The following is a 15,025-nucleotide window of genomic DNA, read 5'->3' as shown; positions in this document are numbered from 1 at the left end:
GTGGCTTAGATCCCTTGTTGCTGTGGCTGTGGCAGCTGCAGCTCTGATTTGACCCCTAGCCCAGGAACTTCCTTACGCTATTGGTACAGCCCTAAAAAGCCAAAAAAAAAAAAGAAAAGAAAAGAAAAAAAGAAAGGATGCTGGTTGCCAGGGCTGAGGGGAGAAAGGAATGGGGGTTAGTGTTTAATGGATAGAGTTTCAGTTTAGGAAAGGCTGGTGGTAATAAGGGGAGAACACTGTGAATGTACCTAACGCCACTGACTAGATAAAAATGGTGACAATGGGCTATTTTATGTATACATTACATCATTTTTTAAATAACGAAAATTTTCAGTGAAATTTAGTGGTTGTCCATTTTATTTATTTTCATATCTTTTTAAGCCAGGGTCACTTTTCTTCTATTATAAATAACTTCAGTTTCCTAGTAGACAACCGGTAAATAATTGATAAGTAAACGATTCATTCCTCACATGAGAGCAATAATTTTGTCACGACTAGTGCTAAGCAGTTTAGAATTGACGGAAGTTATAAATAATATGTGAAGCACCGAGAGTAAAGCACCTTTCCTCCCATAAATAACTCTTAAGGGGGTCAACAGTTGAGAGATTTGTAGATTTCCCGCTTTGTATTTGTCAAATGAGACTTTGTGGTTCCCTATCTGCAAAAGGTCTTTGACAAAGAGTTGAAAAGAGGTTGTTTAATTAATTCCTTCTAACAGCCTTTTAGCCTGAGGCATATCTTTTACAGTTGATTGAACCCAGGCTTTTCTAATAGGACATTCAGTCTCATTCCCATTGCACAATTGCCACCTTAGGAGCCTCTGTAATGCCACCTCTGCCACAGGTCCAACTGCCCACTTTCTGAGTCAGGAGCTTTCTCTGTACTTTCATCCTGAGCAAAGCCAGTTCTCTCAGAGTTTGGTTCATCTGCTAGAAAAAAAGACCTAGCTACAGTGGTTTAAACTGATGAGCTTCTCATTTTCTCGTGTCATAAGCAGCCTGGAGGGAGGCAATTGTCGATGCTAGTTCAGTGTTTCCAGAGTGCTGATGAAAGGTCCCTGTGATTGATTGGTCGGTTGATTTTTGGTCTTTGCTCCAGATGATGTAGCTCAGGCTGCCAGGTCCGCTTTTCAAGCAGTAGACAATAAAGAAAGTCAGACAATAGGGCATTTCCAGAAGCTCCACCCAACCATTTCTCCTTACACCTCACTGGCCACTTCTTTCTGCAAGGGAAGCTAGGAAATGTAGTTTTCAGATGGGAACAATGCCAAAGGTTCTTTTTATTAAGGAAGGAGGGAGAATGGATACAGTATAGGTGAAGAGCCTTCTTTACTCAAGGGAGGCTACAGGGTGTCTAAATTCTGGCAGTGGTGAGAAAAGAGGCATAAAAACCTCAGTAGAGCTAATCATGCATGTTGCTATGACAGCAATGACCTCAGTGTTAACCCTCCTCCTTCGCATCCTTGGTTCTTAGAGTATGTGATGATGTCTTCTTGGCCTTTCCTCTCTGTTGCAGAACTGCTGACATAGGTTCTTACTCATACGTATCCTAGAAACATGATGTGACATTAAGTAATAGGGCGGGGGGAGGGTGCTGAAAGACTAGATGGTCTTCTGTAAAACAGAAGCCAGATCTATTTCCTGAGGCAGGAGACTATACCGAAAAGAGAATTGGCTTGAGTTCGGACATAATTTAGGCACAGATTGTGGAAAGTATAGTGAGCCTTAACTTATTATTTGTCAGATTTCTTTTTCATAAAATATGCAATATAGCTACTGATACGGATTGGTAGCAATTGTGAAAGTTCTTGGGAACAATATAAAGTGTCGTGTAAATAATCATTTGAGATCACTAATAGGTGGAATCTAATTTTTAAAATGATGCAAAAGAACTTATTCACAAAACAGAAGCAGACTCAAAGCTTTCAAAACCAAACTTATGGGGAGCAAAGGGCAAATGTTGGGGGGAAGGATAAATTAGGTTGGGATTAACATATATACACTATTATATATAAAATAGGTAAGTAACAAGGACCTGCTATATAGCACAGGGAAGTCTACTTAATACTGTGTAATGACCTATATGGGAAAAGAATCCAAAAGGGAATGGATATGTGTATATGCGTAACTGTATAACTGATTCACTTTGCTGTACACCTGAAACCAACACAGCGTTGTAAGTCAACTATACTCCAATTACATTTTAAAAATAAAAATAAGTAAAGTTTTGGTGTAAATATGTAACTTTTGATAATTTAAAATTACATTTGCTCTCGTTTTTATCTTGAAGTGCAAAAAAACACATAGCATGCACTTCGTTCTTTACATCAAGAGGAAAAATTATTGTTACTCTCCAGTTGAATTACTGACTATTTTATTTCCCTTCTGATAAATGTATCTGTCTCCTTTCTAAGGCAAGTAAGAATCTTTTAACTTTCTATAAATGAGAAAGAACTTAGGAAATTTAGGAAAGCTTGTGATAGGTCTCAAACCATTTGTGTATTACTTGAAATATTTCCTAAATCTTTCTGAGATTGACTTTCCATTCTAAAATCATACCCGGAATTGTTTTTCCTTTGCTTTACACTTTCTTTTGTAATTCAAATAAGGAGCTCAGGATAAATCCTTTAGTAATGACGGGTAACTCATCTGGATTGGACACACATTTCAGAGATGCTAAAGCTTCTCTGTTTTTTAAGAACCTATGTTTTGAGGGGGGGGAGTTAAAAGTAATCAAGGAGAGGATCATGTCACAGAGGCTGTTGACTTGCCTTCAGAGGCTGAGAAGTGGGTGGCTTGAAGCTTAGGCCGGTAGCAATAACAAAAAGAGCTATGATGCATCGCAAGAAGCTGAACTCTGTCTTGCCTTTACCACTCTAATTAGCTGGTGTTAGGATATCACAGGCTTCCTATTTTAGCACTGCTTTGTGACTTTTCCCTTTTATTCTCGGGTGGGGATGGTGGTGAAACAGCTCACCCCCTCCCGTCACTCACCATAGAGTTGGGCTCCATCCAAAGCCCTGCGTTTGGCGCGGAAGGCCCTCTCTTTAGGGTGTGTCTGAGCAGAGGGCCAAATGCTTCCCAGGTCAGCTGGGGCTTCCAGATGGTAATAGGTCACAACTAAAAATAGGGGTATAAAATCCGCTACCCAGGTCCATCTCATGTGTCAGAGGCTGGTTTCAGAAGAGTCTGGAAGTGGCACTTCCACATTCATCGATTGATAACCAACAGCCTGAATCTTCCACAATCAATTAGAAAGAGAATGTTTGGCAAGTAAGAAATGTTGTCACACGAGAGCATACCAGTGACAGAAATATGAGGGTTCCTTACAGGAGGCTGGCCAACTGGTGGTCCAGTGGCAGCCCTGGTGCCCTCTGTGTTGTTTCTGACCTAGCCACAGGTCTTGGAAAGACAGTGACTAACCCGTTGTCTAGATTTGGATCATATTCCCTGATATAAATCCTATTTGTGTTTTATAAAGTCTAATCTATTTTATTTCTCAAAATCCTACCAAAAGAATCATTCTGATTTTTCATTGGCATATTTTATGCCATCAGATTCATGCCCAGGTCAAAATGTAACTTCGGATTTCTTTTAAAGGACTGTGAGCCAGGTACAGGGTTCCCTAAGGCAAAGGATTTGCCAGTCATTGCCAGGTAGTAGAGCTATGAAGATGAATATGGCACTTGCCCTCCATAGATTTTTATTTGGTAGGAGTAGACAGATACATGAAGAAGTGTGCCACTAAATTTCTCCAGGACTTTGATGAGAGTCAGTCTAGTGGGGGGCAGGTATAGGAGGGAGAAGGAAGGTGAAACACTCGATGAGGTGTCCCTGAGCTGAATGTTCCAGTGAAAGATGCTGGCCCCAAGGGCAGGTTGGGGAAAAGAGTTCCTTGTAGAGTAAGGCAAGATAGACACACGAGCTTGTGTGTGTTTGGGAGACCAGTCCAATGGAAGCATGACATGGAAACTAGAGTTTTATAAAAGAGGCAGTCAGAGGGGCAAATGGAAGTAGATTACAGGACCTTGACTACCATGAAAATTAAGATTTTTGACTTGTAAGCAGTAGGTCATTAAAAAGATTTTGAAGGGCGAGTTCCCATTGTGGCACAGCAGTAATGAACATGACTAGTATCCATGAGGATGCGGGTTCGATCCCTGGCCTCGCTCAGTGGGTTGGGGATCGGGTGTTGCTGTGAGCTGTGATGTAGGTCACAGATGGGACTTGGATCCCATGTTGCTGTGGCTGTGGTGTAGGCTGGCAGCTTTAGCTCCGATTCGACCCCTAGCCTGGGAACCTGCATATGCCAAAAAAAAAAAAAGTAGTAAAATGACTTTGAAGGGAAAATACTGGCTCCGAACTTGCCACAGTGGTCCCATTTGTTTGTTTCCCAGTTGGATTTCTTCTCATTCCTGATTTAAATAAGGCAAGTAGGAGTTCTCTGGTGGTTCAGCAGGTTAAGGATCCAGTGTGGTCACTGCTGTGGCACAGGTTCAATCCCTAGCCCAGGAAATTCCACATGCCAGGGGCACAGCCAAATAAATGAATAAAGGCAAGTAATTATTGAGCACCTACTAACATAACTACCTGTGAAAGGGAGCTCTATCTTCCTTTTGTAAAACCAGTGGCACTCTGACTCTCTTGTACTAAACTGTCTATACTCTATAGACAGAATTCAGCTTGTCTCCCTATTTAGGAACTGGGAAAACATGAGGGTCCTAGAGTGATAGCACTTCTTGGTTTATTAGTGTTTGCTTATGAGTTGATCACGATTTTTTAAATCATCAAAGAAAATCAGTAGAAAGGGAAGCCTACTCTTTTAAAATGGGCTGCACACATTTTTATCTTGTTCCTAAGCGTGTGACCAAGTGATTTGTGTTGACAGAATGGCTATACCCCACTGCACATCGCTGCCAAAAAGAACCAGATGGACATAGCGACAACTCTGCTGGAATATGGTGCTGATGCAAATGCAGTTACCCGGCAAGGAATTGCTTCTGTCCATCTCGCAGCTCAGGAGGGACACGTGGACATGGTGTCGCTGCTCCTCAGCAGAAACGCTAATGTGAACTTGAGCAATAAGGTAACCTTTTTATGTCTCTCTAAAAAGCATACAGGGAGTTCCTGTTGTGGCTCAGCAGGTTAAGAACCCAACTAGTGTCCATAAGGACGAGGGTCCATCCCTGGCCTCACTCAGTGGGTTCAGGATCTGGAGCTGCTGCAAGCTTGGGCATAGGTCACAGATGCTGCTCAGATCTGGCGTGGCTGTGGCTGTGGTGTAGGCTGGCAGCTACAACTCTGATTTAAACCCTAGCACTAGGAACTTCATATGCCACAGCGTGGCCCTAAAAAGGAAAAAGTAAATAAATAAAAATAAAAAGCATATACTACAACAAAGCCTCACCTTCAGAAAGGTCACTAAGAAGTCATGAAAAAGTCAGATCAAGTAGAATGTGTAAAGTGTAATATTATATGAAGATGTTCACCAGCATGTTATTTATCATGGGGAAAACTTGAAAAAACTCATTTTAAACAGTAAGAGAATGGTAAGTCAATAATTGAAAAGGCATACAGTTGAGTAACATCTAGCTGTAAAAATGAGATCTGCAAAATTTTTTTTCCTTCTGCACCTGAGGCACATAGAAGTTCCCGCACCAGGGATCAAACCTGCACCACAGCAGTGACAATGGTGGATCCTAACTGGTAGGCCACCAGGGAACTCCCACAAAAAAATTTCTAACAACCTAGTTTTGCTATAATATTGAATCAAAGCACAACATTGCCACCTCACTAGAATGTAGCAAATAAGTTGTAAGTTGATTTTTGCCAGAAACATTTGGGGATACCTACTCTGCCTGCCCTGGTTTTAAGTCCTAAGTTGCAAAGAGAAATTGGAAACAGGTCTGCCTTCTAAGAGTTCATTTTCACAACAGAAATTTAGAGTAGCTGTTTTATTCAATAGATTGAGAGGCTCGTCTTTGTATGTAAATTGGCAGTTCCAAGGAATTTTCAAGTCTCTGTTCCCAAAAGTCTTCAAACTCCCCTGCCCTCACATTTGACACCCCCATCATTAGTGAAAAGCCGGGTGAAGCTGAGAAGTCCCGCCCATAATTAACCAGAGGCATGTTAATGAGGTCACTGCCTCTTGCTGTGTATGTCAGAGAATTTGGTTTTGCTGACCTACTTGTTAATGCATGAGTCTGAGATCTACCCAAAATGCCAGACAGATGTTCCTAAAATTCAGATAAAACAGAAGCCCGCAAGAATGCCCCCCAATTCCTAATAATCCAAACTGCTGACATTTAGCTTCGCCTCTGTGGACTGGTGATGGCACAGTTGTGGCATTTTTCAGTCATGGCTCAGATGTCGGAGGAGAGTTTCAAGATGGTAATAGTTTGATGGCGACACATAATAAGTCGTTTAAATATCTTAATGGACATGGCCTATGTTTGGTAATCACAGAAGCTTTGAATCTCCCGGGTCTTAACCCTAAACCTGAGTCCTACTGTTTGACATGTAACTTGGTTGGACAAGTCACATGATCTGTCTAAACCTCAGTTCTGTCCTCTAATAAACAAAGACAACAATATTTACCTCCCGAAACATCATGAAGATGGACTGAGTTAACATTCAGCACCTTCTTCTAAATAGAAAAAGAACAGTTGTCTTAATTTTGGACTTTGCATACCTTGGGAAAAAGGCTAACTGCACGAATGTGAATTCCCAAGGTGGTAATTTAACACATTCTATAAACCAAAGGACATATGTTAGAAAACAGGGAAACCTGGGGAGTTCCCGTTGCAGCACAGCTGAAACAAATCTGACTAGGAACCATGAGGTTGCAGGTTGGATTCCTGGCTTTGCTCAGTGGGTTAAGCATCCAGTGTTGCATGAGCTGTGGTGTAGGTCACAGGTGCTGCTCGGATCTGGCATTGCTGTGGCTGTGTCATAGGCTGGCGGCTACAGCTCTGATTAGACCCCTAGCCTGGGGACCTCCATATGCTACATGTGCAGCCCTAAAAATGACAAAAGAAAACAGGGAAACCTTTTTTCTCTTTTAGTATCTTGAAAATCCTTTGTGATCATTTCAGAGCAAATATAGTTTTCATTTTTTTTCTGGTGTACTGATTCGCTTTTCCCCCATCTTTCTCTTTTTTGGCCATGCCTATGGCACATGAAGTTCCCGGGGCCAGGGATCAAATCCCAGCCCCAGCATCAATGCCCTATCCTTAACCAGGGAACTCCTCTCATATCTTTCTTTTTAAACCTTCCTTTTGGGTTGTATGTCTCAGCATTAACGGGAATCACGAAGCAATTTCACATAGTCATTATAATCAGGATTTGTTTGAGTTGTATTTCTAAGGCTCACTCATATGCTAATATATAAACCAGCCTTATAATAGTTTGCTGCAAAATTCAACCTATCTTAATGAGATAGAGGACCTGGCCTTCTCAAATTGAAGCAAATTCTGGCATCCATTAGTATATATTTTCTTAGGAGTTCAGAATGTTATATCTCATTAAGTCTTCAAGAGACAGTATAGACTAGAACAGTTAGTTAACAGGTGAACATTTTCAATAGATTCAACACCAGTGTACAGTGTAACTGACGTTTTATTTCTTTTAAATTCCTTCAGTCAACTGGTTGCAATATATATCCAGCCCTGAATACATCTTAAAATCATTTTTTAAAAATCCTTAGGCTTTCTAAGAAAACTTTAGAAAGAATTTCTCAGTATTGACTTTGGTAGACTGGACATGAGTGAGGGGAATTCTGACCACCAAAAGACATCATAAACCAAAGAAACCTGGAAATGTCCAGCCATCTTCTGAATAAACTCTATATAAGCAGAAATACTGCCAAGAACATTTTCAAAAGCAGATCAGCTGGTTTCACCGTAGCACACTGTGCTTAAGGAACTTTCAAGAACTTCGCAATACCTAGAAATGGTTTAATATAAAGGCACTTGTAAGTCTTTGCTTCTTTTCTTGGCAGTCATTTTCTGTAAAAAGTATTAAATAAGCCCCAATGTGAAAATAGAGAATCAGCAGAACTTTATTGTTTTTTGTTTTGTTTTTGTCTTTTGTCTTTTTTGTTGTTGTTATTTCTTGGGCCGCTCCCGCGGCATATGGAGGTTCCCAGGCTAGAGGTTGAATCAGAGCTGTAGCCACCGGCCTACTCCAGAGCCACAGCAACGCGGGATCCGAGCCGCGTCTGCAACCTACACCACAGCTCACGGCAACGCCTGATCGTCAACCCACTGAGCAAGGGCAGGGATCGAACCCGCAACCTCATGGTTCCTAGTCGGATTCGTTAACCACTGCGCCACGACGGGAACTCCCTTTTTTTTTTTTTTTTTGTCTTTTGTCTTTTTTGTTGTTGTTGCTATTTCTTGGGAACTTTATTGTTCAATGAGGAAATCTGACCATTTTTCTGTCAGAGTTTTAAACATCAGTTACTGGGAGTTCCCTGATGGTTCAGTGGATTAGGGATCTGGCATTGTCACTGCCATGGCTCAGGTCACTGCTGTGGCTCAGGTTCAATCCCTGGCCCAGGAACTTCCACATGCCACAGGCACGACCATAAAAAAAATATGTATATGTCAGTTACTGGGCCTCCTCCCCCTTCTCTCTACCCATCCTATCACTCCATTTCACAGTAGACTTGACTTCCTTACTGAAAAATAAATACTAGGAATTCCCGTCGTGGTGCAATGGTTAACAAATCCGACTAGGAACCATGAGGTTTTGAGTTTGATCCCTGGCCTTGCTCAGTGGGTTAAGGATCCGGCGTTGCCGTGAGCTGTGGTGTAGGTCGCAGATGCGGCTCAGATCTGGCGTTGCTGTGGCTGTGGTGTAGGCTGGCGGCTACAGCTCCAATTAGACTGCTAGCCTGGGAACCTCCATATGCTGCGGGAACAGCCCTAGAAAAGGCAAAAAGACAAAAATAGATAAATAAATAAATACTAAAAGAAAAATTGAGCTTTTGTGAAAAGTTCTATGGAACTCAACGCTTGATTGTTTTCACTTGTTTCTTTGCTTACTATTCCCCAGCAGTTCCCAGATTTTTAAGAAAAAGAGACCATGAACCCAAGTTACTGCTGAAGTACTAGTGTTTGATTTGATTTAATTTTGCCCTTTCATTCCTGCTTTCCCACATGAAGTTTACAGACTACAAGCAGCTATATTCTTTACACAGCTAATAGAATGTGAAACCAAACTGTTATTCTTCTGTGTTGGTGGTATTGTCTCTGTTCCAAATAAATGCCATTTTTAGAATGAGCCATGGTCAAAACCCCAGAAAAGATGAACAGATGACTTCTGAACTCAAGGTTGTTTTAACCATCACATTATTCTTTTAAATATTTTTAAATAAACTTATGAATATAAAAATGATTTTTTTCTGGTGTTCTCTGGTGGCCTAGTGGGTTAAGGATTTGGCATTGTCACTGCTGTGGTTCAGATCCCTACTGTGATGTGGGTTAGATCCCTGGTGCAGGAATTTCTGCATTCCACGGGCACAGCCAAAAACCAAAAAAAAAAAAAAAATTGTTCTTTATTTAATTTAGCCTCTTTTATCTAAAGTTGTTTGCTTTTTCCTCTGTCTTAATCAATGAGTAGATGAATTCAGCACTAGATACGAAACCCTGGTGTATACAAAGATGAAAGTTGCAGTAAGCTGCCTCAACAAGCTCATAATGGTTTGAGGAAGACAGACAAGAAAATAGGGTTTAGATGCAGGAATATGACGCTCTTAATATAAATGAGCCTGGAGAAGGTACACACATGCAGTTAGCAGAGAGACCGACCCTTTGTGAGACAAGGGGGAAGAGAGAGAAACCAGGAAAGCTGGAGGGGGCTCATGCCCAGGGTTGGATGGGTCACCCTGGGACAGCGTGAACATAGCTGGGATGACCCACTGGGGTGACACAGAAAACAGAGCACGTGCCAGAATACCTTTCCCCAGCTATGCCGAGAACCACTCAGTGAAGTTCTTCAGAAGTTTAAGAAAGTTGCAAACTTTAAATAGCGGATCATGACATTTTGCAAAATATTACGGCGGCAAATATTTGTTTCCTCTTAAGTAGAACATGGAACATTGTTCCATGATTTTGTCAGTGTTTGGGTGGTGCTAGTTTTGGCCCCATCTTATTTTTCTTGGATGTCAAGTGACTGCCTTAGTTCTCAGTTTCATACTTCCTCTGGATTCAGTTTGGGTGGGCTTCTTCCAAAAGTCTGTAAACAGTATTAAAAAGTCAGGAGCAGAGTTCCTGCTGTGGTGCAGTGGGTTAAGGATCCAGCATCCCACAGCTGTGGTGCAGGTAGCAGATGCAGCTTGGATTCGATCCCTGGACCAGGAACTTCCATGTGCTGTGGGTGTGGCCGAAAAAGAAAAAGGCAGGAGTGAATGACTCTTTGTGAGTCCTACCTTTTGTGTGACAGATAGGAGCCCCTAAATAAAGAGTGTTCAGCACATAGAAGGTTCTATGTCCTTCCTTGTGCTGCTTTTGGTTCATGCCTTTCCTCTGACAAACAGAACAGGTTGATAGCCTGGCTGAACACACAGCAGAGGAGAAGGAAGGAGGCGTCCAAGATTAAAGACCTTAACGTCTCAGATCATGATGGGTGAAAGAAAAGAATCTGGAAGCACTTATACCACCTTACTTTCTCTTAAATATGTTTTGTGAAAAAATACAACTACAGAGGATTTTTAAACCAGAGTGCAATCTTAGTGATATCTTTTCATGGCTATTGGAACACCCTTGTAGCCTGCCCATTCTGTAGGAGAGTCAATTTCAAATATCCAGTCTCATAAAATGACTTAGACATTCTCATGAGCTAGCCTTCATATTACATTTCACAGGCCATCTTTCTTACCCAGAGGTGACATACAGAAATTATTTATCAGCCTTGGGTATTAATATTTAATGGAGAAAATATTATCACTGTAGGTCAGTATTCAATTTATAGATAATTTTTATTTAATAATTTTTGCTAAAGCTTAATTGTTGGTCATGTGATAAAACTCTTGCATAATTTTTTTTTAAAAAGTCTCTGTTAAAAAAACAAGCACTGGCATTCCCGTCGTGGCTCAGTGGTTAACGAATCTGACTAGGAACCATGAGGTGCAGGTTTGATCCCTGGCCTTGCTCAGTGGGTTAAGGATCCGGCATTGCCATGAGCTGTGGTGTAGGTTGCAGACGCGGCTCACATCCCAAGTTGCTATGGCTCTGGCGTAGGCTGGTGGCTACAGGTCCGATTCGACTCCTAGCCTGGGAACCTCCATATGCCGCAGGAAAGGCACAAGAAATGGCAAAAAGACAAAAAAAAATTTTTTTAAATAAAATTAAATTAAAAAAATACAAAAACAAGCACTGAAGTGCATAAGAGAGAAATGTTATAATGTCTGGGATTTGCTTTAAAGTATTTCCATAGGCATTCTTGCTGTGGTACAGCAAGTTAAGAATGTGGTGTTGCCACAGCTGGGGCATAGATTGCAGCTGCGGCTCCGATTTGCTCCCTGGTCTCGGAATTTTCATTGTCATGGTGTGGCCAAAAAAAAGTAAAATAAAATACTTCCATAAAGAGGAGTTCCCTGGTGGCTCAGCAGCTTAAGGATCCAGCATTGTCCCTGCTGTAGCATGGGTTCAATCTCTGGTCTGAGAACTTTGACATGCCTCAGGTGTAGCAAAACAAACAAACAAAATCAAACAAAAACAGCTACCAAAAAAAAAAAAAAAATTCCTTAAAGGAAAGAACAAACAGGAAATAAGGCTGGATGAACAGTGTTGTCACATGCTGGTATGTACACTTACTCCATAGATTAAAAAAAAAAGAAAAGAAATCTAGGCTTACTTACCTAGAATTCATCAGCTGTCTCTCAGGCATGCCTGTGTGTACACCATCCTTCCTGTAAAGTGACTGCTTTGCTCTTTTGCAGAGTGGCCTGACCCCCCTCCATCTGGCTGCTCAAGAAGACAGAGTGAATGTGGCTGAAGTCCTCGTAAACCAAGGGGCACATGTGGATGCCCAGACAAAGGTATACACAAAGGTTGTGCCCATCCAGAGTGTCACTGTGACTCCTGTATGGATCAAGTACAGTTTTTTAGGGGGAAGAACAAATCTTCCATCATATCCTTTCTTGCTGCTGCTGCTTCTTTTAAAAATTAAAGTGTAGTTGATTTGCTTTGAATAAAGTAAAGTTGGTTTACCTTTATACAGAGTATTTCTAACATATATCTGTACAAGGGACACCATGGCCTGGATACTCTATCCAGCTGCATATCCATACCTCCTGTGTTAACGCAGTTTATTGAGCCTTGTTACAACACACCTGTCCTTCAAGGGCAGCATGTGAAAGCTTGTACCTTTCTTAGTTTTTGTGACTGAGTTTTAAAAAAATGCATATAGGAAAATTTCTCAGTAATTTGTGACCTCTAACTTTGTTCAGACATAGTTAATGAAAAGGGATAAATTGCTTGCTTCAATTATTACTCATTTGCTAAATTCCTTAGCGTGTGTGATCACGAGCTCCCATCTCCTCAGCCAAAATAGCTATCTTTTCGAAAAGAAGTTTCTGATTAATCTCACATAATGCTGCAATTTCAAACTCAGATAAGAAAAACAGATGTTTTTGGAGTTCCTGTTGTGGTGCAGCGGGTTAGGAATACGATTGCAGGTTACTGCAGAGGTGCAGGTTTGATCCCTGGCCTGGCGCAATGGATTAAAGGATCTGGTATTGATGCAGCTGCAACTTGGATTCAGCCCCTGGCCTAGGAACTTCCATATGCCTCGATTGCAGCCATAAAAAAGGGGGAAAAAAAGGGAAGAAAGAAAAATGGATGTTTTTATGTCATCAGAGATGACTTCACATTGCTTTTCCCCGAACATTTTCTTTTGACACGTGATTTGTTACTCTTCATATTCAACTTGTTTTAGCTACTTCAAAACATAACTCTTCTTTCTTTCTGTGTCATGTTTTTGACACAAAATGAATACTTATTAAATGTTATATTGTGAACACATTTTTGTGTATAAGATCAGTTCTGAGGTGAATGGAGAGATAGTGAAGGTATTAATAATATAGAAGGATCGCTGGGAATTCGCTGGGTAGAAAGGAATTGCAGACGTCAAACTCAGGATTTACAGGATAAACACAGGGTGCAGCCCTGGGTACACCACATCTATTGCACAATATTCCGACTCTCTATGGCTATGCCTACTCCACCCATGCTGTATTCTAGAAGCTGCCCCAATGTGATGTGACCAGGCAAGATCCCTCACGCTTTTTAAACTCTGTGTTAAAATAGTAAAGCAAGTATAATTGCCCTGGGCTGGGATAGCCCTAAATAGAGCTGTGACTCCTCATTTCCATTTCTGAAACACCCTGTATTCTTGAAGCCCCGCAGCCTCTTTGGTGGCCTAATTCCCTAGCTCTCCACTCAGTTTCCCTCCCAGACTTTTCATTCTGCAAAATCTCATTGTCCTTAGACCTGAATGCCTTCCTAGGTAGCTAAGTATTTAATAAAGAAACCCTAAAGTGAAGGGTGTGTTGTTATTTCCATGAAAGCATCAGTGTTTTTAAATCTGGGGCAGGGGGGTGGAGGGGTGGGGGGAAGACTAGATTTAGCTTATCTTCTTTATGTCACTTGTATACCTTCATCAAAAATCTTTACCTTAGAAATTTGCAACTTCATGGTAAATATATTGACCCTATGTTATTTCATCTACACACACATAGACACATATAGACTTAAAAACATTTTTTTTTTTTGGTTACCTCTCCCTTTATAAATTAAAAGTTCTAGAAGGCAGTAACAGGATTGTGTTTCTTAGTTCAGTCAGGAATTCAGGCAGCGGTTCTCAAGGGCAGGGTAAGAGGAGAAGAAATAGTGCCATGACCCTTCCGCTTCCAATTTGCACAAGTGACTTTTGAGTTTTAGTGACTTCACATGTTGTCAACCTTCGTTTTATGCTTTTAGAGAGTAGAGTGTTCCCTAAATTCTAGTCCACCTCTGGCCATTGAGCACTCTTAGCCTCAGCAAGAAGCCACTGAACCAGTCTGTCTAAGCTGTCAATTTCTCCATCTTTTCATCCTATCTGGAAAATTTGTTAGGAGAACAAAATGAGACCATGCTCGAGACAGCACTTTGGGAAGTTTAATAACTAATTTCCATGTGAGATGGTATTGTTTATATCTCAGACCAGTTGTGAGAATTTTCAGAGACATTTGTTTTATAGAGGGGGAATAAAGGGTTTCTGCCTTGTTAGGAAAGATTACTTTGGTTTCTATTTAGGATGGCTATTACTGAAAGTATACTTAGGATGTTTCTTTTTTTTAAATATATATATATATACATGTATAATTATAGATGGGCTACACACCACTGCATGTGGGCTGCCACTATGGGAACATCAAGATCGTGAACTTCCTGCTCCAGCATTCTGCAAAAGTGAATGCCAAAACAAAGGTAAACTCCTTTCTCCTTTGTATCCAGCAAGTCATTGACTTTGTGTCCAAGGAAGGAGGAGTCATTTCTTCCATCTCCTTTTCGCAGAATGGGTACACGCCGTTACACCAAGCAGCCCAACAGGGACACACACACATAATCAACGTCCTGCTTCAGAACAATGCCTCACCCAACGAACTCACGGTGGTAAGAGTCGAGAGCCAGCTAAGGGAAGAGGAAAGAGATGGGCCTTGGTGCTGGTATCTTCTTAAATTTTTCATTGTGCACCAGGGTTGCTTTTTGATTTTCAATAGTAGGTGTAAACAGAGCATGGGAGGGAAAAGGACAATAACTGTATTGCTGTGAGCTGTCCAGAGAAAGAGAGAGATGTAATTAGTGTTTCCCACTTAAAAACTACGAATCAGGAATTCCCATCGTGGCTGAGCTGTTACAAACCCAACTAGTATCCATGTGGATTTGGGTTTGGTCCCTGGCCTTGATCAGTGGGTTAAGGATCCAGCGTTGCCATGAGCTGTGGTGTAGGTCATAGAAGAGTCTCGGATCCAGTGTTAC

General features: G+C 41.2%; 1 protein-coding gene across 3 annotated transcripts in view; it reads left to right on the top strand.

Annotated features, from left to right (window-relative positions):
- The window catches only part of ANK3 (ankyrin 3), a 775,194-nt gene that overhangs the window by 616,353 nt on the left and 143,816 nt on the right, over positions 1–15,025 (top strand). For all 3 annotated transcript variants that reach the window (XM_047762801.1, XM_047762799.1, XM_047762798.1), the window contains exons 18-21: positions 4,888–5,085; positions 11,944–12,042; positions 14,375–14,473; positions 14,561–14,659. In XM_047762801.1, coding sequence (XP_047618757.1) covers positions 4,888–5,085; positions 11,944–12,042; positions 14,375–14,473; positions 14,561–14,659 — 495 coding nt within the window. The remainder of the gene's footprint in view (positions 1–4,887; positions 5,086–11,943; positions 12,043–14,374; positions 14,474–14,560; positions 14,660–15,025) is intronic.

This window comes from Phacochoerus africanus, chromosome 15, assembly GCF_016906955.1.
Source record: "Phacochoerus africanus isolate WHEZ1 chromosome 15, ROS_Pafr_v1, whole genome shotgun sequence".
In the NCBI taxonomy this organism is placed as follows: domain Eukaryota; kingdom Metazoa; phylum Chordata; class Mammalia; order Artiodactyla; family Suidae; genus Phacochoerus; species Phacochoerus africanus.
Note: the sequence above shows the minus strand (reverse complement) of the source record. Positions and strands in the feature narration are given on the sequence as shown.